The sequence below is a fragment of the Stegodyphus dumicola genome, chromosome X1 (genome assembly GCF_044657685.1).
Source record: "Stegodyphus dumicola isolate Sdum_Otavi_A_Nest chromosome X1, ASM4465768v1".
NCBI classification, from domain to species: domain Eukaryota; kingdom Metazoa; phylum Arthropoda; class Arachnida; order Araneae; family Eresidae; genus Stegodyphus; species Stegodyphus dumicola.
In genome coordinates this window covers 178,630,425-178,656,483 of record NC_140780.1, presented here as the reverse complement: position 1 = coordinate 178,656,483, position 26,059 = coordinate 178,630,425, and the positions used below count along the sequence as shown (strand labels likewise).

Sequence of the window (26,059 nt, the reverse complement as noted above, 5' to 3'; positions counted from 1 at the left end):
AAAACTCCAAAATCATTGCTATAAAAAAGTTTATTTTGTGTACCTTTCAAATACCTTAATACCCTTTTAGCCAAAAGATAATGCCTTTTTTCTGGTACGTGATTAAATTGTGACAAATAAGTTGTTACAAATGATATATCAGGACACGTTCTATTCGCTAAATATAAAAGTTCCCCAATTAATTCCCGATACAAAATTGCATCAATTTTTTCATTTGTACAAGGTAAACCTTTATCTGCCCCTTTAACGATTGACGTTTTTACTGCTCTACAATTTTCCATATTGTGTTTAGTCAATAAAGATTCAATATATTCTGTTTGAGACAAACATATACCATTTTCAAGTTTTTCTATTTGCATTCCCAAAAATTTTGAATTAGTATTTTCATGTAACTCAAATACATTTTTAATTTTAGAAACAATATTTTCAAGCATTTCCTTATTACACAATACAGCTAAATCATCAACATACAAACACAATATAAAAATGTTTTTAGTATCGTTATAAATGAATATACAATTATCAGATGCTAACTGTTCCAGTCCAAGTTTTTCTAATTCAGTTTTTATTTTCATATACCAATTTCTACCCGATTGAGGCAACCCATAAATACTTTTCTTCAATTTACATACTTTTCCTTCTCCAATCAGTTTTTCATAACCAGGTGGAGGAGTCATATACACATCCTCGTTTAAGTCACTGTACAAGTATGCTGTTTTTACATCATAAAATTTAACAGTCAAGTTTAATTTAGCTGAAAGTGCAAGCAATAATCTAAAACATTCAATGTTAACTACTGGTGAATATGATTCGGTATAATCCTTATTTTTTATTTGATTAAACCCAGCCGCTATTTATCTCGCTTTATATTTTACTTCCCCAGAGTCTCCTTCCTTCAAAGTATACATCCACTTACTTTTTACTAATTTTGTTTTTTCAGGCCTATCTACTATTTCCCACACTTTGTGTTTATGTAATGAATCTAATTCAGTTTCCATTGCGGATTTCCAGTCATACCAATTAGCACTTTGTTTTGCTTCTGAAAAATCATTCGGAACATTACTGATTATACTTCACGCTAGTTGTTTTGATTTGAGCCTCTCGGATCGTCTTAATGGTATTTCATTTCCATATTTATTACTTTTTTCATAGCTACCAGATGTTTGGACTTTATTCCCCCTGTCATCACCCCCGCTACAACGGCTCATGTTGGTGATTTCGAAATTCGATGAGTCATCATATTCGCTTGCTTGAGTATTTTCCGTAACAACCAATTCGAGGTGTGGTTTTTTGATCTACTTCGTTTCCCTTTCCTTTTAATTCTTCAATATCCCAAGTTTCTAAGGCTTTATTTTCCCCCATATAATTACTACCCTTTAAAGATTCGTTAAATTTAACTGATCGTTCTTCAATTATTTTATTACTTGCTATATCATAAATACGATATCTTTTCTTTCTCTAGCATATCCTAACATTATCCCTCTTTTCCCTGGTATGTCAAATTTGTTTCGCATTACTTTCGGAATGTGAAAGTACGTCACACATCCAAACTTTTTTAGATAGTTTAATTTGGGTTTTTTACCGGTCCAAATTTCTAAAGGAATTTTTTCTTTTTCTTTCCGGGGTGTTAAATTTGATACTTGAGTACTAAAATTAATTGCTTCTGCCCAGAATTTTACCGGAAGCTCACTCTCATGTAGTAATGTTTACCTGAATGTTTACCTGCCTGGTAAATTTCCCTCACCTCTGGTGTAATATTCTGAAACCAAAAGAAGTCTTTTGCCATGTGTCCAGTTGCACCACTATCAAACAACCAAATTTTATCACATTCATCATTTTTTCCACGCGTAAGTTGAAAAGCAAAATCACTTTCTCTTTTATCAGAACGAGATGAAACGTTCACACTTGTAGGTTGTGACTTCTTTCTTTCTTGTTACCTTTGGATAACTCACTTTTGGGATTCTTGTATCTGTAATAGCAGTCTTTTGCGATGTGACCAGGCCGTCGGCAAATGTAACAAATTCTTGGCTTATAGTTTTTATTCCTTCTTGATATGAATGCCTCTGTGTTGTTTCCATCAGGTCGTTTCCCCGTTCGTTGAATTGTGAGTGGACTCTTCCTCATGGAGTATTTTAAGTCATCAATTGTTTTTTCATGCTGAGTTTTTACAATTTCCCTAATTCGAGACAATTTTCCACGAAGTCCACGGACTATGTAAAACACCAGTTCCCGAGGAGATACATCTAATCCTAATGATTGGCACTTAGTTGCTATTCCTCTCGCTCTTGCAATATAATCGTTAGACGACTCATGCAACTTCATTTCTAAATTTTTTAACTCATTACTAGCATCTATTTTTCGATCTTCGGTTTGTCCCGTAAATGTTGACTTTATTTTTTCTCAAAGAATTTTTGCATTCTCTTCTGTGGAGAACTGAAGCACTTGTTGATCCGATAGTGAAAGTTTTATATATGCTACGGTGTCAGCGTTTTTCTCATTCCACAATCTTTCTCATCTAAATTTTCTGGTTTCCCTGTCGAAATTACCGAGTCAAGTCTTTTCAATGATAAGGCAGCTTTAATTTTCAATGCCCAAATAAAATAGTTCTCTCCAGTTAATTCCGGAACGTTCCACTTCTCCATTTTTGGCTTCCACTAAGACAGTTTCGGTTTCAACTTAGTATTTTATATCCAATTCTTCTTGACAAAACCACAGAGCTGCTACCATTTGTTGTTCAGAGGCCAATATTTAGAGTAAAGAAGCCATCGTAGGACAACACACTTTATTTACATGAATAATGAATAAAAAGATCACACAGGAAATCATACTGAACATCACACAGCAAATAACATCTCACCATCTCCATATGCTCGAAGCTCGAATGACGAATGTGTCGGTAGAAGAGACAGCTGCGCCATCATAATTAATACGCATGCGCATAAGAAAAAAACGTTCGCTCGCCTCTACCCAACACATTTTTTGGGCAGCCATGCTCTTAATAATTCCTTAGTCAAGCAAAATTGCCATTTTCATATGGCTTCCTTTTGCATTATTACAAGCTCTAATAGTTTTTGTAGACAAGTTTGATGTTTAAGTCTTGAATTCAGTTTAAAAGTAATGTTTGTGCAATTTGCCCCAAATGGAAGAAACTCTATAAAAATATCTACAGGAACACAATATTTTGCTTCAAAAGGCCTAAAGGGGGCAATAATGAGATGCATTTAGTAGATAACTAATGTGCAGTGTAAATTTCATGCAATGTAGTTTTAGTTTCGTGCAGACTTTTTTGCAGACTTTAGACTTATAGGGATTTCCCTCAAAAATGTGATTTTTTTTTAATGTGCCATACAATTCTTATTAATAATTATAATTTGTGTTTTAACTTTTCAAAAAATTTTCTTTTGATATGTTGATAATGCTCACCAAATTGTGATAAATATCGATAGTGCGGGAATGATTTTAAAAATTTGCAAAAATTGCCCAACTTGCGGATGATAAGTTATCTTTACCTTTTTGTCTGTAAAAATTCACTGGATAGCACCATGGTCGTTGCATTAATATGCAAAAACCATATTATATTTTATGATTTTAAAGTATTCAGTTTTAGCTTGTATTGCAGTAACAAGTTAAGCTTATGTTCTTAGATGTTCAGATTTAAATATGTAAATTTTTTTATCACGTAAATATTGTTTTTCCATTTGCAGATCTTAGTTTTTACTAGGCTGTTTCTCAAGATGTCTAAGAAAGAAGTAGTGGTAGTAACTGGTTCCAGTGGCTGTTTAGGGCAGCATATAGTAAAGTTGTTGCAAGAGAAAGATGATAATGTTGAAGAAATACGACTCTTTGATCGAAAACCGTATCAAAATAAATTAGGTATGTGTGAATTACAATAATTTTTACCTATGATTGCAGTGCTGTACTGAAGTGAAGTAAAGGTTTTAAAGCTTTTATTGAATTATTATTATTTTACTATTCCCTATTCTGTAACTAAGCAAATAAAATACTTTGAGCTATTTCATTTCTGTTGTTATAAAGTAAAGAGTCTGTGAGTATGTTAGCATATCACATGCCACATGGGGTAAATGATGGGCCGTTTCACCACATTATTTTTTTGTTATTGAACCAATGTTTATCCCTCCCAACAAAGGTTTGCATAGAGACTTCAAATTACCAAAAGCTGCCCTGAGAAATAGGTATTTTCTGTTTTTTCTTGCCAAAATGCCCTTGGTACTTTATACAGGTTTATGTGCTTTTAATATGTGCCTTAATTTATTGGACATATTTCAAAATCCACATCCATATACTGTCTTAAAGACATTGCAAAAAAATATTCTAGGCTATGAATTTACAGCCTGCCTTGTCAAAGGCTTAATAGCTGTCGTACAAGTTTTTACATGCAATATTTGAAAAATTTGTTAGGTAACTCTCAGTCTTTAAAGTATTTTCTTGCTGAATCTTCTACTTTTCTCTCTACTATATCTTTCAAAATGATCCATTTAAAATTGTGCGACTATTTAATTGCTTTTCTATGCATGAAATGATATTGTATGTGGTACATTAAAATATTTCTATACGTAGCAAATTTCACATTGATTGTCACAGTACTTTGGTATTTTTACATAATCTAAGACACATTACACTGCATGTCAGAGTGGGATGCTGCATTAAAATTTGGCTATATAATCAGTTCAAGTATAAGGTAGTTTATTGTGGTAATTTTGAGATATATTTGTCATGTAAATATCCTGCAAGAATATTTACAGTAAAGTGTGAGGTACTTGTATGCAATATTAAAAAAATATTTGATAAATACAAGATTCCAGTTTTAGAAACCTTCATCTAGAATATCATTAACATCTGTGGTGGCCACTGAGAAGTGTAGCAAAAATTCGCTTAAGATATATGGCAAAAAGTGGTTTCATAATTTACTGAAACTTGTGATGCATCCACTTGTGATACTTTATCACTTTCAGAGAATTCTTAATGCTGAACAAATTATTATTTTTAATTTTAAAATTTCTACATGCCATCTTACTAGATTTAAACTGATGATCTATTATCCGGAAAAATCTTAAGTCGCCGAAGTCCCGACGAGTCTGGATTTCAGACTTTGTACTGTATATGCTTACATATATCAGTTCTTAGACAAGTTGGTACTTGCGTATTTATGCAACCACCTTGGTGCAGTCTGGTTATTTTTTGCAGATGAAAAGGTATAAGCTACTTATTGGGTGAAAGTTGGTGATCTTCACACCTTTTTTTAGAAAGATTCCCAATCTATCGATATTTATCGTAAATCTATAAACATTATCAATATATGAAAAGGAAAGACTTTAACAATTTAAAATACAGATTTAAATAAGGATTATATGATACATTAAAAAAAATAAAACACATTCTTCTTCAGAATCTCTCTATAATTTTTTGGGGTTATTCCTCTTCCGAAAAAATAAAACACTTGCATTCTTCTTCAAATCTCTGTAATTTTTTGTGTCCTATTATTCTTAAGTACACAGTGATCTGTTTTTGCTTAAAAAACGTTGGAGAATTGTGGAGACTCAGCTACATATAGCCCTTCACAACAGTGGCTATCTAGGAAACACATTTCCTTGTTCTCTTTAGAAAATATTTAGCAAAATTTTGTATTCCTTCAGAAATTTTACCACCGTTTCTTCCATTGTTGACAGATTCTGCAAGCTCCTATTTTAAATCTAAGGCAAAATATATCATGATTTATTCATAAAAAAACATCAGAACTTGAAATACAAAAAAGAAAACTTATGAAAATAGCATCATTGTTTGATAAGCATGGTTGCTGGAAGAATGATGATATGCGTTGTTGAAAGAGTTTGGCACATTCTGAAATTTTGACTGCTTCTACTAAGGTTAATATAAGCATTAATATGTAAGTACCAACAAGTTGCGTCTCATGAGTGCTGGATGGTTAAGACTGCTGAATCTGGAAGTTTGACCTGGGTTCAGTCGTGAGTAAATGGGTTGGTTGCATGGTTTGTTAAGATTTTCTGCATGTGTAATTTGAATACAAAACGGTTTGCCTTAGAAAGTCCTCCACAAAGTCATGTATCTCTCTAGGCTGATAGTCATCATGTGTTTTGCCTTATTCAGGCAGCCTGACTGTAGCCAAAATGCAGATCTGCTGCAAAAGGAAGATCTATAAAGTAGAGAGTTTAGAAATCTTGGTACATATAGCCTTCTGCATTTTATAGATTTTGGGATCAATGTCTATGCTGATTTTGTTTTTGTGAACCCTAGCTGAAGTGAAATATTTTGTTCATTGAAAGCAATTTCTTGCTAATTCAGAGTTGTCTTTTGTCAGCGCTTATAACAAAGGAAAATGAAATGCATGTAAATTCTCCGTCATAAGGAATGTGTTTTTACTTGATTAGAGTTTTAGGAAGTTTCTCTACCAGATGGCTCTAAAAATATTTATTCAGTGCCTTTTATTTTTTTATGTTTAAAATCTATATAAGGAATAAAAAGGCACTACATGACATCCCATCTGCCACAGTGTGCTGCATATGGCATTATTTCATAACAAAATATTTTTAGCATTTCCAAATTAGAATATTTTTGGACTTTTGATTTCAGTTTTTGTTGTTTTAATGTTATGTAGAAGTTTTCTTGGGAAAATCTAGTTATTATAAATGCATATTTACTCTATTATAATATAGTAAATGTTTACATTCATAACATTATATTTTGTAAGTTTAGTATGGAGTAGAATGTTATAAAGCAAAAACGTTGAGAGTTAATTTATGTTTTGATTTAAATGGATCTTTGTGTCAAAAAGCTTGCATTTATTCAGTTTTTGTATTGCCATTTTAGATGTATGTATTGGATTTGAAGATATTTTTAATTTTCATTTTGAACCTAATGTAAAAACATTAAACAATTAAGCAATAGCTTACATTAAACAATAGCTAATGAAGTATTATAATAAATTTCTAACATTTTCATTAGGGCACAGTGAAAAGAAACCTATGAAACAGTTTGTTGCAGATGTGCGAGATATGAAGTCAGTACTAGAAGTGCTGTCAGGTGCAGATTGCGTTATTCATGCTGCATGTGTTATAGACGTTCGCCTGTATCCTGATATCAAAGAAATGACATCTACTAACATTGATGGTGAGTTTAACTAGTTTTCTCATTGGAAACCACATAATATATTTATTTATCGATTTATTCAGAATAATGTGGAGTTTCATTTCAATAAAATTAGTAACTAAGTTTAATAAAACTACTAAATGACAAAACATTATTAAAAACCAGCGTCATCAAATTTTACTTTTAAAAGCGTGGAAGTTTATACAAGTGACTGTTCTTATTCTTTTTTGGTAAAGAATATGTGTAATTTATGGTAATATTTGTATGATTTCCCCCCCCACACACACACACGCAAAGTCTAGGTACCTTGCCTAAATGTGTTATAGAAGTGCAGTGTTTTGAAGTTTTAAATGGTCATTTTGTTTTCTTCCATTTTTGTTATTTTTTGTGACAAATATTATTTTTTAGATTTTAAATGTCATTTTATTGCATAAATGTTGCTCAGTATTTTATTTCTGTTTTTCTGAAGTTGACACTGATCATATTTTAACATCTAAATTTAAATACATAAAATTTTTTCTGAATTTTTTAAGTTATTTCAGTTTAGATTTTAAAAAATAATCTAGAACATATTCTCTCTTGAAATAATTATTTTTTACAAAATTTATTAGACCATTATATATATTTATTTATCTTATTTATTCAGAATTTCCGTTTTTGCTGTAATTTTGTTTGATTTATTAACATTAATATGTATTTTAAGTCTCTGTTGTTCATTATTTGATAAATATTGAATTCCATTCAAGTAATCAGTTGATATTCTATTTAATATTCTTTTTCACATCTCTTATGCATATTACTTTAACACTTTAACCCTGCTGGTGGTTGCAAGATTAAGCAGTTCTTTCTTCCCAAATACGTATGATATCTGTCAGTTGCAAATTTGTAGTGGGAGTTGTGTTCATCAGTTGATGGGATAATACGTAAATATCGTAAGATTTAACAACATTGTTTCTGGAATTCTTCATGTTGCTGATAATGCATCTAATGTTACATGTTGCCAGAAAGGCCTTAAATTCAGAACAAATGTAATCTTATGTAAAAGAATACAATAGAATGTAGATCATACTATAATTTATGCATAATAAATGTTTCATTTCTGGGAGGAAAATTAGATTAATACTGATTATACTGTTGATGTCGTGTTGATATTGATATCTGCTAAAACAATTACTGCATGTACTGAGTTAATAGAATTTTTAAAATCTTACCTCTGTACCATAAGTGCAACATATGTGGGTTTGTTATACTTAATGCACATAAAATAAGACAAAAGGTGAATTAGAGTAAAGTTGACTATATGTGTGGGTTAATCTTATGTTTTTAGTTATTGATGCATGTGAAACTGGTAGCGGGTCATGTTTGTAATCTAATCCATCCTTGTGTCCTGTAACTCAGACAAACTTAGCTGTTTCGTCCCAGATTCAATACCTAGCTGAACACTTGGCTGTATATTAATGATTTAAGAGTTTTCTTTGTAAATTAACATATATCTATATTTTAAAACTTAAAATGGGCATTTCAAGGTCATTGCTTCTGTGTTTCTGGTCCACTAGTTGCTTAGTGATTAAAGATGTGAAACACTGGTAATTCATCCCACTGATTAGCTGGAGTGGATGCGTAAGTTGCATGATCTTTTGAGAGGTTGATGGTTTGAGGTGAAAGGGACAAGTTATAACTGCAATTATAGCTCATTCAGAGTTGAAGAAGCTCATACATAACTGTTGGCTGTATAACTTTAAGGCAGGCCACCTGTCAGCAATCATATGCTGTCATAAAATATATTAGGTAGGATGCTGTGAACAAACACACCACTACACATTGGTTCCAGAAGTTCAGGTGCAAAGGTTTCTCATTCCATCTCCTGAATATCCTTCTATCAAGGTTGGAGGAAGCTTTGGGAGATTGTTCTCGTATGGTGTGCATTAATTAATCCATTCTCATAGAAGTTTCTCTGTATCATGTTAAACAGATTAGTCCTTAGTTTCTTTACCATTAGTTAAAAGTAAATCCAAATCCTTACTGCCATGCATAACCATGACCATTAAAGAAGTTACGTTAATTGTGCAGGAAAAGTAAAATCCATTTTTTAATGAAATAGAAACCTAGTAAACTGGCATGGTTTTTTTTTTTTTTAAATCATTTTCGTGTCTCAAGCTTAATTTCTTCCTGGAGTGCTGTATCCCGTTTCTTTGAAATCATTCTTTTCAGAGATTTGCGTGTAGCAAAGTTGGTTAGTTCTGTTTTTATAATTATTGCAGTTAACAGACTTTTACTTTTTTTTTAACTTGTTTACACAAGACTTTTACATCAATGCGGAAATAACTACATCTGCTTTTCTTTAAAATCGCATTGACATTTGCAGTGGAGTTGAGGGATTAGAGACCAAAAGTAAATGCTGGTTTGATGATATCTGGAGAAAGTTCCTCCTCCCTCCCCAAATAGACATATAGTTTTCAAGCTGGAGAGAGAATGTAGTATACAGCAGATAAAAATTTTTGCATTGTAAGGACATATTTTTCTGTATGCAGAGCAACAGTATCAATAATTATTTGTGTTTATTAACAACCACATTGAAAATAATACGGAATCCTTATTAATTTGCTTCAAATAATTCTTTGTAACAATTGTACTGTTTTGCTATAAATATCTAATTGAATTTTGAAAACTTCTGTTGAATATTCTTGAGTTCTAATATGTGGCTTCTGTTGACATAAAGTTTAGGAACCCCTAAACTAATGATAGAGCATTTAATACAGAATACAATATTTTATACAATAATGAAATAGAATTGATTTTTTTAGCCAATTTTAGTTTTCATTGTCTTTTTAGTTACTTTTGTGTTTGGAATTTAGTTGTGTTTAGTTGTTTCATTTATTTATTAACATTTCATGATTTATTACTAATATTTCATATGCTTATATTTTATTATACATTTAAGTACTCTGTTCTGTTTCTTAGGTACAAAAAATATTATTGAAGGCTGTGTGAAGCAGAATGTTTCACGTTTAGTGTTCGCCAGCACTACTGATTTGGTGTGTGGTAGCGAGCATGTTTTTTATGGTACCGAGTCTACAACCCCAATCCCTACTACATTTATGATTGGGAAATATGGTGAAACAAAGTGTGAAAGTGAAAGACTTGTAGTGAATGCAAGTGGTAAATTATTAGCTGATGGTAAACATTCTTTTATTTATTTATTTTTCAAGAAATATGTTGTTAGTGTTCTAATTAAATTAACGTTGTTAACTTTACAATTCATCTATTTTACAAAGTAACCAAAATAGTTTGTCCTATTTGTGATTGTCAGAAGCAGACATTGAGCAGGATACCCAGCATTAGATCTTGAAGTAATCTCTGTCAGCTCCAGCACATTCTGCCAGTCTTTCTACATCTCTGCCCTAATGATAAAACTCAGAGGTCTTGGATGCAAAGAAGTCTGTGATTGCATTCTATAGGCCTGCCCTATTATCAAAGGATTTTCCACAGAGATGGTTGTTCAGGTTATCGAACAGATGGTAATTTGTGGATGCTAGGTCAAGTGAGCACTATATCTGTCAACCAAGTTGTTCAATGGTATCCTTGGTCATCCTTACCACACATGGTCTTGCATTGTTATGGAGGTATAGCACATCTGTGCAATTAACCAACATTGGCTCCTATTGCAATGCATGTTGTACCCATTGCAACTGCTGTGTGCATAGGTCCTAAGTGAGGGTGTGACCTGGTAGTAGTAGCTCATGTAACTTGTGTCGACTGGCTCATCTGACATTTTGTTTGGTTGCAGAGATGGTCTTGAGATATCAGGTATAGGGTCATGGAGTGACAAGTAACGTCTGGTACCCTTGGGAATGTCATATTGGACCCACCTTCCATCTCTCATGAGTGCTCAATCAAATATGGGTGTGTTGCATTGCTGAGACTGTAGCAACAAATAGGTTGTCATTTGCTGTTTCTTGGCTCCTGATAGTGCATGGAATGCCTATTTACTCACTCTATGCAGTGCTGATGAAGTCTGTTTTTTTTTTCCAGAAACCTGAAAGCAATTGATAGTTCACATGTTTCACTGCTGTCGTTCTTTGTTGCTACCTTCAAGGTCTCGTCTTACAACACCTATCTGCCTACTGCAGGATTCATCATGGAGGCTCAAATCTCATGACCTGAACTTCTGGAACCAATATGTAGTAATGTGTTTGTTCACAGCATCTTGCCTAATACCTAATATATTTTATAACTACATATGGCTGGCTGCTGACAGGTGGCCCGCCTTAAAGTTATACAGCCAACAGCTATGTATGAGCTTCTTCAAGTCTGAACGAGCTATAATTGTAGTTGCACTAAACCTTCATCATTTTGCTGGCATGTGACTCACTTTGTTTGCTTTTTGTGAGCACTTGTTCAAATGGAATATCAAAAATGTTTTGGGATTTTCTTGTAGTACACTCAGTCTGAATGAATGTCTCTCTTTCATAGTTCAATAAAGTGAATGAAATGTCTAGTGTAAAATTTAGTGTAATTGTTGCTGTTGTAATGGAACTTGTGTGAAGTGATTTAAATCTTGCTAATTTTTTGGTATGAGGAAGTTTAAGCTAATAACTTGAATGCAAGAGCACCAGATTATTTTTTGATGTATTCACCTGTCATTGCAATATATTTGTTTTCAGCAATCAAGAAGTTGATTAATTCCGGTTAAGAATAGAAGTCATTTGACTGCATGTTGATCCATTTGTCTGGAGAGTCAATAACATACTCGGTAGAGTGAAAAGTTAAAAAATTTGTTTAGCAGACTGAAAAGATAAGTCTGATGGTACTAAACCTTGACTATTTGGTGTTTGAGATAGAACTTTCCTTTTGAGTTCTGTGGCTGCAATCAGTCATTTTTCTTTGTATTCAGTCATCAAAAAATGGGAAACCCACATCATGGTCACCTTGCTAGATTTAAGACGATCCGTAACTAATATTTCCATCCTACTCACACTTATTTATGTTCCCTTACTGCCTACTCATTTAATTTCGATAGTGATCTGTGATGGTAATTTTCAAATTGGCGCAAAGCAGTGTACTAGTGGCAGTCTTCTTGCCATCATCAGCTTAAATTTGCAATTTATGAGTATATGGTTCATTTCCAGCTGGCCTTCTTTAAAAGATTTGCAAACATATGAAGATACCTCCAAACTGATTTTTTAATCTTGTATTAGTCTGAGATGGAACGGCACCTTTGTGTCTCAAAAACTTAAAGATCATTGTTGAATGTAAATGACCTACCTTCCTCCTACACTTCCATGTTGGTTTCGGCTAATCACCCTGGTGGAAAAAGGGAATGCCCTGCTCTTTAAAAATTTAAACGTGTATATGTTTACTTAGTCATGATTACTTTGAACTCTTTCCTAGAAGAAAACATGAAAACTAGAATATTTGTTGTACTTTTGGAAATAATTTTATGACTGAGAGTGTCTGATAATTAAACTGTAGAGATAATATTTATTTTATAATTTTATAACTGAAAGTATTTGATCATTATTTTATTGCATTCAGATACTGTAATGTTTTTTAATGTAGATTAATAACAGTTTTGATGAAATTTTAATTTTTGCATTGGGTTATAATGGTGCTTTTTGGAAACCTCATAGTTTTTACATAAATCTTGGGGCTTAGGTTATAAAATGCGTGGAATCCTATTGCAGTAAATTAAAAACAGTAAATACTCTTTAAGTTTGAAATTTAATGGATTGTGGTTTAACAATGACAAAAAACTGATTTTCAGAACCAAGTTAAAAATTGCAGCTCGCAGTTAAATGCTGTGCTATTGCAGATATCAGTATTAACAATTCAGAAGCAGTGGCTATATTTTGTATCTTTGCAAAAAATATAAATAAAGTATATGTACCATATATTTTACTTCCTTGTGCCAAGTAAGGGAGGAGGCGTAATCGCAAAAAAACTCCGAGTATCATAATACTCGAGTGCACTCTCGAATCTGAATGATGTTTTTGAACGATACCTGTATGTACAGATGTAATAAAGTACTTCCCCCCAAATTGATTTAAAATGGATTTAGAAGAGATTTTTTCATGATGTCTCGGCATATGTATCTCGCATAACTCAAAAGCAAGTAGCCATAGAGCATTCAAATTTTGTATATGGGATTGCTTGTAATTAGCTGCACCAAACATGTGTATATGTAGATATATATCCAGTGTGTTACATGGCTCTGTGAGCTTAGTTTTTTTTACTCTTATGTATTGGTAAATTGTGTATTTTTTGCTTTAAAAGTGACTGAATTATGTTATTATATTCCAGTTTAGGTCTTTATATAGTTGTAGAGTTATGAACAATTTAAAAGTTGTTTAAATGGTACTAATGAAACTGCCGTTAGGTTATATTTGAAACTCTTAGTATTGATGTGCACCAACATCTGTGCCTTTTAGACCAGTGGAAGCAAAAATTAGCTTTCAATTGTGCACCAAAAATTTGTCTTCCTGCCTCCTTGAAAAGTTATTTATGTACGGACTAAAAAAAGTCCCCTCTTTTTTTTTTTTTTTTTTTTTACTGCATTTGGTGTTTTTTTATGTGTTTTTCTATAATTTATAATTCTTAATGAAGATGTTAAGTTTTTATCTGTTTTTCTTTGCCGTGAAGTGAGAACTGAATTAATTAAATGAGAAATATATCTCTAATCAAATATGGGGAAATAAGTTTAAATGAAGTACAGCAAAAATGTCTGTAATTTAATAGTCTGTACAAGGAAGTCCTGCATTGTCATCATTAGATACTATCAGTATCTGGCTTGATTCTTCAACTAATGCAGGGCAGTTTATTCTGAAGTTCACAGTGTAAGTTCATTTTCAGAATAGTTAGAGTAATAGAAAAGATGTCTTTTGTAATGCCTTCTGCTATGTAGCTGTATTACCAAATTAGTAATTATTTTTCATGTCATGGAAAGGTGTGTGCTAACTGCATTTTATGGACATTCAGAACTAAATGTTTGCCAGCTGTGTATTGCTAGCAGGGAAATGTATGAAGTGGACATGCCATTCTAATTTTTACGTAGGATGTTTCAATAGTTATGACTTTCCAACAATATTACAATGCAGTTTTTAAACATAATCTTTATTTAATTGAATATACTTATCCCAGGTGAAAAACAATTTTCTTAATTCTTCCTCAAGAACATTTTGAGTGTCTTCTCTCTCCCTCTGTCTTATGGCATCGTTAAACTATCAATTTGTATACTCAAAAGGGTTTTTCAAATGTGGTAACAGTACTCTTCAGAGATGTCGAATAGTATGAATTTTCACACCTTTTTTTCCATGAAAAGAAATTGGTTTGCTCTTTAGATCTTCCATGGTTGCAAAATCAGAGCTGCAAAAATGTGTGTGTTTCAGTCAGACAACTAATAAGACTAAAGAGTATTGCATGGGATAGATGCATAAACATGTCAAAATATTTGTCTCTGATCTATAGTATTGCCTGTATATTCTAGAAACTCTGGAAACATCCCATGTAGATTTTATTCTTTGCGTCAGTTGTGATGAGAATAAAATTAAATAAGTTGAATAAAAGTAGAGTTCATAATCAAGAAAATGTTTGAATGATTAAGGTATGAATTTGTATCAGAAAATAGAAAGTGGTTCCTCTGCAGTTCCTGTACACATTCAGGTGCCAAATGAATTACCTAAGATTGACTTTATTGGTAGATTCCTTTGTGATGTTAAAATGAGTTTATAAAGAAATAAAACTTTTAAAAAATAAAAATTATAATGATCAGTATATATTAATTGTTAGAAATCTTTTTAAATCTTAATTTTTATTTGGTACAAACTTTTTTAAAAACCATAAAAAGTTTTTAAGAAGATTCTATCAGAAGAAGCTGTTTTACATTGTTGTCTTTAAAAAGAATACATTTGGAATTTTTGTTGCATTACATTAAAATGTATGCAGCTTCTGCCCAATTACTGTGCATTTTCTTGTTAGCTTTGCTTTTAGCATAGTTTATAGATTGTGCATTGTGTTGCAATCTTCCTGATTAAAACTGCTTTTAAATCTGTATCATTAGCATGCTAGGATATAAGAAGTTAGAATAGCTTGCTGAGTTCCATATTTCAGATGCATTCAAATTTGTAATATTTTGTAACAGATATTCTCACTTTGGAAAAATTTTTTGTGTATGTCATTCATTTAATGCTAAATAAAATTTATGGAATGCTGTGTATAGATTTTAGTGATCTGAATCACTGTTGCATGTAAAAAAAAAATTTCTCATTGTGCCTATTTTTCATACAACAAAGGCACTATTCATTTGAAAACTAGATTCTTTTGTTCAGTAGTAGATTTCCCCTTTTTTCTTTTTACCGAAGTAAAGGAAGTATTGCAATTGCAAAAAACTTCGGGTACCCCGGGGATGACTTTTTTTGTGCGACATCTTGTACATGCATGCAGAATAAAACTCTTTTTTCCAGCATGGACTGTGAAAATGATTTAAAATTGATTCAAAATTAATTTTTTTCATGATATTTTTGCTTACATATGTATCTCGCATAACTCAAAAAGGATCAATCATTGAATGTTGAAAATTTGTTATTTGGGACTGCTGCAACATCTAGTAATGTACCTCTCATTTTTATTGGAATCAGTAGTAGTACCAAACATTGTGTGTGTGCAGGGTGTCCCATAAATCTGCAGCTATTTTTAAAATTCATAAAAACTGAAGCAATTGGTAGGAACAAAGTTTGTAAAAAAGTTTCTTGTGAAGGACGATTTTCTTTGGTAAGGAAAAAAAAAATGTTAACATTTTTGTCGATAGAGGGTACTGTATGAGACAAAACCACACATTTAAAAGAAAACTATATTTGCATGCAGGCAAATGTTTATAAGCATATCACAAGAAAACTGTACTTTGCAAGCAAGTTACAACACTGTTAACTGCAGCGTGTTGCATATCCTTTTGCACAGTGCTCTTCAAAGAAAAAATTGCCCACAATAAAGGACACATTAACACCACACCAAAGAGTTAAATGCAGTGAACGTGATTGCTCTTGAGTATAGACACGTGGGTTCTCCTATGCCCAGAATTGGATTGGATTATTCAATCATGGCAAAGCACATGAGGGCTATCTGCCTAAAGGGAGGGATGCCTTCGTGGAGGACTTTCTAAGGGAAACTGGCTCATATACACATTACACATGAGGAAAACCACAAAAATGCCCATGCAGCCAGCCCATTCGCGGGATTCGAACCTCGGACTACCAGCATCTTTACCACTCGGCCGCTGGTGGGCCCACCTTTGCCCAGATTCTACAGTTATGGGTGTTGACTGCAGTGCAATGAAAAATGACCCTCATCTATCCACAAAATAATTGAGAAGCCATTGTGTATCCTTCATTGATTTTCAACAAGCCCAAACTTGTAGGAAACAGTTTTAAAGCACAGGGAAGGATGTGGAATACCAGTGTTCTGTACCACTTCTCTTGGACTACTTACCGCACTTGTTGATTTTTCTCTTAGAGCATCAGTCTGCAAAGCCATATTAGAAATACAGACCTCTGATAAACTTGGTGCACCACTATGAAGGCAATGACACAAACTTCCTGTTTCTTCGAAGCATCATACCACAGAAGTCTGTCCAGCAAAAGTGATTGGACCTGAACCTTTCTTCCATCCCTTCTGTGTCCAAAACCTTCCTAAAGCTTCAGTTGGTGATTCTTGGCTAAAACAAAACAACTTCGCTAAAAATGCTTTATCCACTAATATCAGCATCACAATTAAAATTTTATGTACAAGCAAGTAGGAGGAAAATTCGAAAATGAGCTGTTAACCATAAAACCTGCAATTTATAGGACTCTGATTTACATATTTCTTGTTACTACATCTGTGCAGCATCCTTTGTGGATGAAAATTGTAACTGTTTCTTTCTTCACTAAAAAAAAAAAAATCTTTCTTCATGAGAATAACTTTCACAAACCACGTTCCAGCTCTACCAGTTCCTTCAATTTTTATGAACTTTTAAAATATTTACAGATTTAAGGGATGCCTTGTGTCTACACACACAGATATATATGTAAGAAAAGTAAGGAATATGTAAAAGATTAAATTAGCAATGTAAATTTCCCTTCTCTATTCTAAAAAAAAAATAGTAACCCCTCTCTGCATTGCATCATTTCGAGACTATTTTATGTCATATTATTCTTGCGTTATTATGATGATGGAAATGGAACTAAAACTCAACCAGCCAATAGTAATTTTAGAGCAATATTAACTTTCCAATCAGAATGCTTTGAGAACCAAAACTAACTCAGTTTGACTTAAGATTTCATCCTGAACATATGCACTTGCTGTCCATGCTTTGGCCTAGCTAGACTGCTGTCTGTCTGCTGCTGCTTTCTTGCTACAAAGTTATCAAAAATGTAAGCCTTTTGGAACAGGCATATTTATATTCAGGAGCAGGAATTTTGATGGTGTAGAGGTGTTGATCCATAATGACTAAGAAATTGGAGGCGAAGGCAGATTAAATCCTCAGTTTTATTTTCAGCAACATGTTGCGGCCACACACACGTTTGCACATTAAATGTGCCTGTTCCAAAAGGCTTACATTTTTTATAACTTTGTAGCGAGAAAGCAGCAGCAGACAGACAGCAGTCTAGATAGGCCAAAGCATAGAAAGCAAGTGCATAATGTTCAGGATGAAATCTCAAGTCAAACTGAGTTAGTTTTGGTTCTCAAAGCATTCTGATTGGACAGCTAATATTGCTCTAAAATTACTATTGGTGGCTGGTTGAGTTTTAGTTGCATTTACATCATCATAATTACATAAGAATCATATGACATAGAATGGTCTTGAAATGATGCAATGCAGAGAGGGGTTACTAGTTTTAGAATAGAGAAGGGAAATTTATGTTGCTAAGTTAAATCTTTTACATATTCTTTATTTTTCTCACACACACACACACACATATATATAAAAGTAGCAAGACAACATGAATTAAGAGAGACCTTGGCTTGAAAGTTCTTATGCGGGCTTAATTTTCACAATTGTTGGTTGTAGTCGTATACTTCGAATTACAGAAGTGTTTTAAACAATGAAAATATTCATGTTTTCAGAATTTTTTTTTTTTTTTTTAAAATTATATTTGGCAAGTAATGAAGTCTAACTTTTTGATGCGATCTTCTGGCTCCTATACATGTTTTGGAGTTTTATGTTTGCTGTGAAAAAATAAAAATACAAGAAGTTTGACTTCTGTATAACAAAAATTGAATATGGTATTTAATTTCAAAATTTGCAGTTTTTGATGTCATTTTCAACTTGCCTTGAAGGATCAGGTATTCAGATTGGAATAATTTGAGGAAACAAATTTAAATGAAGGTGAGCAAAAAAATATGTGTATGTAATAGGCCGTACAAGGAAATTATGTGGTATCTACATCTTTTTTTTTTTTTTTTTTTTAATTTATTCCTGGAGCAGGTAAAGGAATAAAACCGTGCATGTAATTTATGGTTACCGAATATAAATTGGCCAACCAAGGGCAGAATGCTGGCAATTCTTTTCAAGTCCAGGCTGCTGAATAGGCAACTTGTATCCTCATGTACACTCATGTCCATAAATTAAGGATAATGCAAAATCAGGCAAAGGAACAGTTTGAAGCAAAACAAATTTGACTTATTTGTAAAGCTTATTTATTAAAAAAAAGGTAAAGAGCAAAAAAAGATGCTATATGTTTGATATTATTAAAAAAATTAGCGATTTTTTTTCCCTCCCTGGAGCAAATTACAAAAAAAAAACCTATTTACAAAAACCAACATTACATGGTTGGTATGACTGTTAATACATTGTATGTCTCCCAGACGATGCAATATAGTCCGTACAACGCCTAGGCATGCTGAGTATCAAATTATTGATCTGATCTTGGGGGATATTACACCACTCAAAAAGCAATGCTCTCCGAAGTTCTGGTAGACATGTAGGAGGAGGTTGACGGGCTGCAACTTGTCGGCCAAGCATGTCCCACACATACTCTACTGGATTGAAGTCCGGTGAGAATGCTGGCCAGTCCATGCGGGTGATATCCTCTGATTGAAGGCATTCGCTTACGATGTTTGCACGGTGAGGACGGGTGTTGTCATCCATAAACACAAATTGAGCACCCATGGCGCCCCGAAACAAACGTACATGTTGTTCCAGAATGACGTCCCGATAGATTTGGCTTGTCATGGTTTCAATTTGAACATTCAGGTCAATTCTGGAACCCAGAATAATTCCACCCCAAACGAACACTCCTGCACCACCGTAACGGTGTGGTTCAACTGTGTTTTCTTGGTGGTAACGGGTACCTGGAGCTCTTCATGTGAAAGTCCAGCAAGAATCAGACTGCAAGCTAAACCTGGGCTCGTCGGAAAACATCACACAAGCCCACTGTTACAGTGTCCACAATGCATGCTCTCTACTCCAGGCTAACCGCAGGTGACAGTGAGTTTCAGTAAGTGGAACGCATCTGACAGGTATTCGAGCATATAGACCAATCTGCCCTAAGCGTATGTACACGGTCTGCCTTGAAACTGCCGTACCAGTGGCTGAAGAGAGCTGACGAGACAGGTCTGAGGCTGTGCTCCGCCTGTTTCTTTTGGCAGTAACTGCCAAATACCGGTCCTCATTCGGCGTTGTAACTCTGGGGTGACCTGTGCTGTAACGTCTACTCACATTACCATCATCTTGGAATCATTGCCAAAGCCTGGAGATGACACTCTGGGTAATTCCAAGTTCGTCTTGGTACTTCCAGTTGGGTACGCCCACATTCCAGACGGCCGATAATTCTACCACGTAAAAAATCATCCAAAAGCGTCCTTTGTGTCATAACTATTCGGTTATTGCACTGAAATGCTTATAAAGTGCCTGCGAACAATTTTACTTCTTTGCCTGTATTCCTTATATATCACTCTCTTACACTCTCGTCATTCTGACGTACCATCGGTGTCATCTGGTTACTTCCTGAAATTTGCATATGATTCTTGAAGATGTCTGTAGTGATTTTACAGGTGATATATTTATTTTAGAGTTCGATTTCCGCGTGACTCCAAATTATCCTTAATTTATGGACATGAGTGTATTATGAAAGCCATCTATGAAAGTAATCTTAAGGCTTATAGCTTATAATTTTTTTTTCATATTTTATTCAAAATAATAGGAACAACAAAAGGATATAGAATAAAATGCTAGACACTCTAACTAGTCGCCAATTATAATTTTGTATTATAGCCCACTTTTGTTTAAGAATATCTTTTTAGAGTGCATCATACCACTTTTTGAATTAGTACACCTCAGTCATTGAGAGAAAAAACTGAGGTTCCATGTTATCTGAGCCCTATGTAGTAAATAAAATTTGTTAAAATAACCTCACTGAAATAGTAAATCTGTAAAAATATTGCAACATCTGTGCAATATGGAGGCAGGAAAATCGGGTGCACAATGAAGGCTAGTACTTTTTTTTTTAAATGTACAACATATCCACTGCACCGCACCTCATTTGTTTTGCAGGTACATGTGTCCAAGTATATGGTACATGTCATATTTAGTACTACATGTATATCAGTACATTTGAATGGACACATGTTTCGCACTATGTACTTGCGTGAAACCTGTATGTTCATAAATTCCATGTAGTGTGTACAATAAGAATATAGTATTAAAACTTTCTTTGTATCAGTCTGTGTTATGAGTTTTTGCTCTCTGAGTTGGTTGGCTCCGATTGACATGAGCTTGGATAACTGGGAATCTACTGTGATTGATTTATAATAAAGTTTTATCCTTAATTTTATTTCTAAGTCACTTAGCTCTGGAGTCAATTACCTCATGTTCTGAAGAAAGTGCAAATGAATAAAAACAAAGTTAGTAAATATTATTGCAACAGTGCTTGTCTTCAGTGAATGAACTTTTTATTGCTTGAAGCATATTTAGCTGCTACTCAATTTGAGCCTAGATGTGGTCCAAAACTGACTGCAAAATGATCTCAGTTGTATGTATTACGACTGCTGTGTATTCTGCAATATTTACTGTATATAATACACATATTTTGTATTTGACATATTCTCGCAAAATGAAGCGTAGTGAGGACCATGTGTCCTCATTCAGATTGATTCATTCAACTTTTACCCAGATGTAAGTGGTTTTCTATTTTGCAGATAAATAACATTTAGATTTATATAATTAATTTGAGGACTAGAAAAATTTCACAACCAAGTAAACATTTTATAATATTTCCACGAAAAAGAAAAAGCCAGTGATGTAATAAGCTAGTAAACAGCATCACGAACCATTTAACAGAAAAGGAAATTTCCCCCCTTGATGTTATAAAACACTTGTAGCTAAGTTACTCCTTTTCTTCACAGTGCTTATGGTTTTATTACCAAGATATATATCATCCGCACAGCCACGCAAGTGTTGTCATTCCATTAAATGTGAATCCTCTCATTTAACGTTCACATGACTTGACAAATTCCCAGTTGTAAAAATAGTTGCTATTCAGTGCTTCATTAAGTTTTTAATAAACCTTTGAGGTTAAGACAATGCTTTGCTTATATTCTAATAATTTATCTTTTCTCTGATTTCTGATTAATGATATATGTTTGATAATTTTTATAAACCTTTGTAGTGCTGTAATTGATAAATTATATTTCTAACACCATGTATTATGAACCTTGGTACAGAATAACTTTTGCATGCTACTTATAATGAATTTTATTATTATGGTAGCAGAATCTTCTCACTTTTGTTTTCTAATCATTTATATTTTCTTCAAAATAAGTTCTTGTATGTCAGGCATTTTGACTGTCTTTTGTTTTAATGATCCTTTATGTTCCAAGGCTTTAGAATGCATTTCTGTTAATTCCAAGATTCTTTTTCCTTCACATTCCTGCAACTTAGTACCATTCATCAAAGCAGCTGATAACACCTGAGAAGCTAAAATCCACTAAATACTAGCAGTTCCCTTAGGAATCAGTTCTGTAATCTTTATTTTTTTAACTGGGCACTTGAAAGTCATTGAAAATAAAATAGGTGCTTGAAGGCCAGCCTCCTCCATTTGCAATCATCATGTGTGTTGCCATCACTGTCCTGCACTTGTTTTTTTTTTTTTTTTTTTTTTTTTTCGTTTTGAGACTGTAGTTCATATTAGGCTTCATTCATGGGCCTTTCTTGAAACAAAACACATTGAACAGAAATGGATTGGAGGCAAAAATATGTGACTTGAACTGTCTGCTCCAGCTGTTGTTCATGAGGTATCAGGTGGTGAAAAATTACTTTGAAGTTTCTATTTTAAAGTAACAGACCATAGTGATATATTGAGCAACATTTGCATGTTATCATAGCATATATGGAGCTATGAGAGTAGAATATTTATTTCTGTGCAAAATGACACAAGTGGAGTAAGATATAAATTCTGAAAAGCATTCATATTCTGCTGAGTATAAAAATTATTAATCTTTAAAGACAAAAAGTGCCTAAATTTTGTGACATTTTAGAGGACAGCATCTTATTTTATATCTAGATAATGATAAAATAAGCACAAATTAATAAGTTTGGTCAATTACACTACATTAATTTTAGAAATTTTTGATTATCATGACTTTGTAAAGAAGTTTTAAAAATGAAGATAATTTTAAGGTTATTTTGCTTTTAAAATTGCCACTTAAAGACAGTCGATAATGGTGTACAGTTTTTCTTGTCTTAACACACAGACTTTATCTTTCACAGGGAAGACAACATTACGTACTGCTGCTATTCGCCCAACTCCTTTTTATGGTGAAGAAGATAAAAAATTTTTCTATGATGTTTTGAAGTATACTAAGAAAAACAAGGGTTATTATCGCAGAATTAGAAGTTTAGATGAACGTCTACAAATTTGCTATGTAGGTAATGCTGCATGGGCTCATATTAAAGCAAAAGATAGACTTGCAATTGATGAAACCATTTCTGGGGAAGCTTTTTTTGTTACTGATGATACACCCATTATTGACATTCATGAGCACCTCCAACCATATTTAGAAGCTCGAAATTTTAAAGTCAGTGATTATGTCTTTCCTTACTGGCTTGCTTGGATAATTCTTTCATGTATTTGCCTTTTGATACATATTGTTAATTTGTTTGTAAAATTTGAAGTAGACATACCTCCTGTTTCCGTTCTTAACTACATGTGTTCCACATTTTTCTACAATCGTAGTAAAGCTACCCTTCGCCTTGATTACCAACCTATATTTACTTATGAAGAAGCAAAAGAGCGTTCCATGAAATATTATTCTGATGTGCCACTATAATTGAATAAATTAATTTTTGTTCAGACCATTGGTATGTGCATTAAATTCTATGTATTAAAACAAATTCCATTGTATTTCTGTATTTTTATAACATATATTTTGAAATTTTTTTATATATTTTTTTGATAAAACCATACTGAGTATTTTTGATTGTTTTACATTATATTATTAAAGAAATTATTATATTCTGATTAATAAAACTTACAATTTTTGCATGATTGTTAGAAAATAAATTGACTGTGTTAAAAATTCATTTTTTGTGAAGTAAAAAAAATGTTTTTTAAATACTTGATTGGTTGGTTACCTTTGAATTGTAGAAAACAAGTGAGAAAATCATACTTGTTATGCAATGGTGCTGTCATCAATTTGTTTGTATTATTTTTTATTTGTTAGATCTGATATTTAAAAATATGTATTATAAATATATAAATTGTCCTGTGTGTATACTGCAAGGCAAAATATTGTAAGGATTTGGGGGGGGGGAATTTTCTTCTGTAAATAAAATAGAATGATACAATTGAATGGTGGTCTGATTATTTAATCTATAAATTTTAGTATGTGTGAGGGAACTTCATTTTTGCATAACCTTTTTGATGCTGAAAAAGGTGTCACTTGGATTATAACAAAAGCAAGTCAAAAAATGCATTACGAAATTTAGCTCATTATAATAAAAACCTTTTTAAATATATGTCTTTTTATTACACCAAAAGCATAACAGGTGTATCACTCACTCTTTTTATGGAGTAAATATCAAAATGAGTTTGTGTTACCAGTATTAAAGCGAAGGTAGCTGTAAGTTTGTTTTTCTGATATACTTACTTTGCAGTATTACAGAAGTACAGTTCTGCTGCAGCTGTTGATTTTGAGCCAGGCCTTTAAATTATAGTTATATATTTATGGCCACACTTCATGATTCTATAATGATTATATGAATTTTTATCTTTTTTCTGTAACATTAATTTATTCCACTCTGTTGCAATGTTGTTTAAGAAGTGTGCTGATCTGTTGATAAGATTATAATTTCACAGATGAGATTTATATGCTGTCAGTGTTTGTTTCATTGTTTTAATGTGCATTGGAAATGCATTGTTGTAATATCAGAATGATCCTTTGAGAGTCTATATTTAACGTACGTAAAGTTTAATTATGTGTAATTTTGTAATATTTCTTTGCCTAAATGCTTCTTGGATGTTTCCATGTGCGCTGTAATTGTTCATACATTGTTGTAGGCTATTATGCATTCAGTTTAAAAATAATGTATTCATTTCTGGTGCTTTGCAAATTCGTATTTTAAGTAAAAAGTGTGATTACATTTTCCTTTTATGGCAAACTTAATTGTACCAGTATGAAATATTATTGTGAAGATTGAATTCCACCCCCTCCAAATAATACATTATGTTTACAGAATGCGTAAAGAGCTAAAATCTTTCTAACATTTAATAATTCATATTATTTTAACAATAAAATGTAAGTAGTAACTTATTTAAAATATGAACAGTAAATTTTTTTCATTTTACAGAGGCTTTAAAACGAGTTATTACAAGTATGTGACTGGTTATTAATGTAATTTTACTTTTGATAATTATGCATTATTATCATTTGTTTTCCTTCCTTTTGTATAATTCATGCTTTAGATATTTTTTTAATGATAAATCCTTACAAATTTCTATAAACAGAATTATGTACATTTGATATTTTATCATGAAAAGGCTCAATTTTGCTTTGCATTTTAAATGTCATTGTTTTAAAAATCATGCAATGTTATTTGAATTCAAATTATTTATTTTCCATGTAAATTTATTAACATGGCATCTCATGTTGAGCTAATTCCGAAAATAAATAATGTGTTTCTATTTTCAAGTATAAATACTTCATGCTATCATACTTCAATAATGTCATTTGTTTTATTGTTTCAGAAATTCCATTAAATCGAGTCATATTAATATGAATATGTTTTTAAATAAAATTTATCTTGTAATTAAATCCAGGTAATTAGTAAAATTAATGTTTGGTGGAAGAGTAATTTTTGTGGTAGTGAAGATAATTTTTAATAGTTTTGTAGCACTTTTCAAATATATATAAATGAACTTTTCTGTCTAACTGCAACTTTTTTATTTATTCTGTTTGAACTGAATTGAATAAAGAAATGAATAAAAATTTTCTGTTCAGTTTATCATGTACTGCTTGAATTCAGCACCACATGTCCTTCCAGTTTTGTTTTCAGCCACACAGCTGTTGTGTTTTTAAAAGGTCATAAATCATATTAGTAGCATTGCAATTTTTGTGCCTAAAATAACTCATTAAGGTGGAAATTGTAAAAATTGCTGTGAGTGTTAATCAAATGTTAGATTTGTTTTTGAGTAGCAGAGATAGATTTTGAGGGAGTAATGAAATTTGTCATGTGAATGTATTTTGTTATATAATTTATGTGCAGTTGCCAGGCAAATTGAATGAATTTTGTATTATGAAACTAAACATTTTTATCTTCCAGTTCTTTATAATTTAATCTATTTTTATATTGCATAGTTTATTATATGTATTCATGTCAGTTGTTCATTGTTTGTATGAAATATGTAGGCCTTTTCTATGTCATAATACATGTATATTTTTGAATCAATAAATAATTGACAACGTT

At 32.4% G+C, this 26,059-nt stretch overlaps 1 protein-coding gene across 2 annotated transcripts in view; it reads left to right on the top strand.

Moving 5' to 3' along the window:
• The window catches only part of LOC118201694 (3 beta-hydroxysteroid dehydrogenase type 7-like), a 51,734-nt gene extending 25,675 nt beyond the window's left edge, over positions 1-26,059 (top strand). For both annotated transcript variants that reach the window (XM_085808430.1, XM_085808429.1), the window contains 4 exons: positions 3,705-3,873; positions 6,982-7,146; positions 10,087-10,302; positions 22,865-26,059. In XM_085808430.1, the coding sequence (XP_085664556.1) occupies positions 3,735-3,873; positions 6,982-7,146; positions 10,087-10,302; positions 22,865-23,424 (1,080 nt within the window). In that variant the 5' untranslated portion in view covers positions 3,705-3,734 and the 3' untranslated portion in view covers positions 23,425-26,059. The remainder of the gene's footprint in view (positions 1-3,704; positions 3,874-6,981; positions 7,147-10,086; positions 10,303-22,864) is intronic.